Consider the following 2,529-nt stretch of genomic DNA (forward strand, 5'->3'; position numbering starts at 1 on the left):
AAATTCTTTGCAAATTGTTGTACTACGATATCGCAAAATATTTCTCCGACGATTATTAATATTCGATATTTCATAGGAATAAATTCCTTCCTAAGCAAAAATAAAGATCGGAGGGTAAGTGAAAGAAGAAACAAGAAATTGATAGAAACTTAAATGAAATTTGTAAGAAGTGCAAACGAGAGAAGCAAAATGCGTAAAAGAAACATTTATTTCAAACATTTATTTCAAAGAAATTCTTTTGCGTTCCATTGTTTCAATTAATGTTTCCTAAGCGTGTTCGCTTGCGTTATTGTCACTCTCATGTTTGACCCTTATGGTCTAATTGGTATCATCATTTATTGCTATTATTTATTTCCATTATCAACTGAAAAATTATCAGCCAAAGAGCTAAGAAATTCGCAGACGAAAGGACGGTCACTCGATTCATATCGGCATAATGGAAGATCATATGGAATCGGAAATATCGGAACGACTGAATCATCTCCGTCCCCAATAGGAAATGTCGTTGTCCCAGTCTAAATATAAACAAGTTTGAGATATAATAATTAATATTAATTGTCTAAAACATACGCCTTAAACACATTCCATAATATGTACCCATTAATCCATCAAAAAATAAAAATTTATTAAAATAAAAAATAAATCTATTAAAATAATAATATGGTGCCTACGATAAGTTTTGGTATAAATATAACGCCGGCCTCATAGTTTCTTATATAATAATGTAGTCGTCCATTTCCCCAAGCGGATTTACTCAGATTTGCACTGGTAAGCACAAACCATGGAATATTTTTCGAATCTGGTGAAATTCTTGTGTAAGATTTAATATGAGGCACCGCACGATCTCGTCCTGTTCGCTTAGCTTTCCATTGACTATAAAAATTAAGAAATAAATTAAATAATATAAAATGGAACAAAACGAACCACTCTCGACGAGTAAAACTTTTTTTATAGACAATTAAATTATATCATATACATCAAAATTCAAACAGACATTTTGACTCCCATCGGTCATTCTCAATGTTAAAATTTGAAATATTATTGATAATGACGCAAGGATGCTCGCAAGTTAATAATTAAGTAAACGCATATAAATGTAAATGTATATGAACGCATTTAATACTCGCATGTTAGATAGCAAAACTAAGGAATAAATGGCACAAATTCCAAGAAGCAGTCTTATCGCATAAATTATAGTCATATCTTCTTAGTGAATCTCCTTCCATCAATCGTTGATAACAAAATGAAATACATGTGATAACAATATAAAACCACTTCATATATCTTCTCATAACTATAAATCAAATAGTACAACTGTAGACTAAAATCATAAAATTTAAATATGGAAATATTGTATTAATATGAAAATTATCAACACTTCAATTCACTTTATAATAAATAATTGAATCACAATATTAAAATTTCATAAATAATGATTGAATAAATATCTGCGGTTTAATAATATTCGATCCTCAAAAATAAAAGAAAAGTGTAAATGAATAAAATAATGAATAAATAAAAGAAAAGTGAAAATGTATAAAATAGCAAGAGTCTTGATATTAAAGAGATAAATGCCAAATGTAATCGATTGTTAAAAAAGTCATAATAGGAGGGGAAGAAAAAAAAAGGAATTCACGATGGGTAAGGATTGTATAAATGGTAGATACATCAGGGAGAGGTTCTATCACGACTTTTCGGATTGAACATTATTAAAAACCACAGGTATTTATTCAATCATTATTTATAAAATTTTAATATTGTGACTCTCAATTATTTATTACAAAGTAATAGTTAATAACTAAAATGTTAATAATTTTATATTATTACGATATTTCCATAAAATTTTTTAATTTACGATTTTAGTCTATAGTTGTACAACTGTTTGATTTATCGTTATGAAAAGATATATGAAAGCGATTTTATAATTGTTATCACATGTTATTCGTTTTATCTATCAATTCTATTGTTGGGAGGAGATTTATTAAGAAAATATGACTATAATTTATGCAACTGAAATCAAGTTTTCGATGAAACAGCTTTTTGGAATCCGTGTTTATTCCCTTAGTTCTGCTATCTAACATGCGAGTATTACTACATTTATATGCGTTTACTTGATTATTAACTTGTGAGCATCCTTGCGCCATTACCAATAACATTTCAAATTTTAATATAGAGAATGACTCGATACGAATCAAACCATCTGTTTGAATTTTATTGTATATAATTTGATTGTTTATAAAAAAAGTTTTACTCACAAAACATCCAGAGTGGTTCGTAGCTCTATTTTATATCACATTTAATTTATTAAATTATTAAACCGTTTTCTCTATTGAATTTTAAGAAATAAATATCCAAATTCTGAATTTAGAGACACACACGCACACACACACACACACAAACACACACACACAAATTACCCTTAAGGAAAACATTAAGATTAAATAAAATAGAAATAAACGATTGTAACTTACTATAAATATGATTCTAGCCACTGTTGCTTAGAATGTATTTTTGCACTGTATGGCAAGG

The 2,529-nt window shown here is 28.0% G+C and overlaps 1 protein-coding gene across 1 annotated transcript in view; it reads right to left on the reverse strand.

Moving 5' to 3' along the window:
- Window positions 1–246: 246 nt before the first annotated feature.
- The window catches only part of LOC108751795 (probable tyrosyl-DNA phosphodiesterase), a 3,010-nt gene continuing 727 nt past the window's right edge, over window positions 247–2,529 (reverse strand). The window contains exons 4-6 of the mRNA XM_018492204.1: window positions 2,472–2,516; window positions 672–873; window positions 247–515 (exon numbers count right to left, since the gene is read on the reverse strand). Of these exons, the coding sequence (XP_018347706.1) occupies window positions 345–515; window positions 672–873; window positions 2,472–2,516 (418 nt within the window). The 3' untranslated portion in view covers window positions 247–344. The remainder of the gene's footprint in view (window positions 516–671; window positions 874–2,471; window positions 2,517–2,529) is intronic.

Source organism: Trachymyrmex septentrionalis, unplaced genomic scaffold (genome assembly GCF_001594115.1).
Source record: "Trachymyrmex septentrionalis isolate Tsep2-gDNA-1 unplaced genomic scaffold, Tsep1.0 scaffold52, whole genome shotgun sequence".
In the NCBI taxonomy this organism is placed as follows: domain Eukaryota; kingdom Metazoa; phylum Arthropoda; class Insecta; order Hymenoptera; family Formicidae; genus Trachymyrmex; species Trachymyrmex septentrionalis.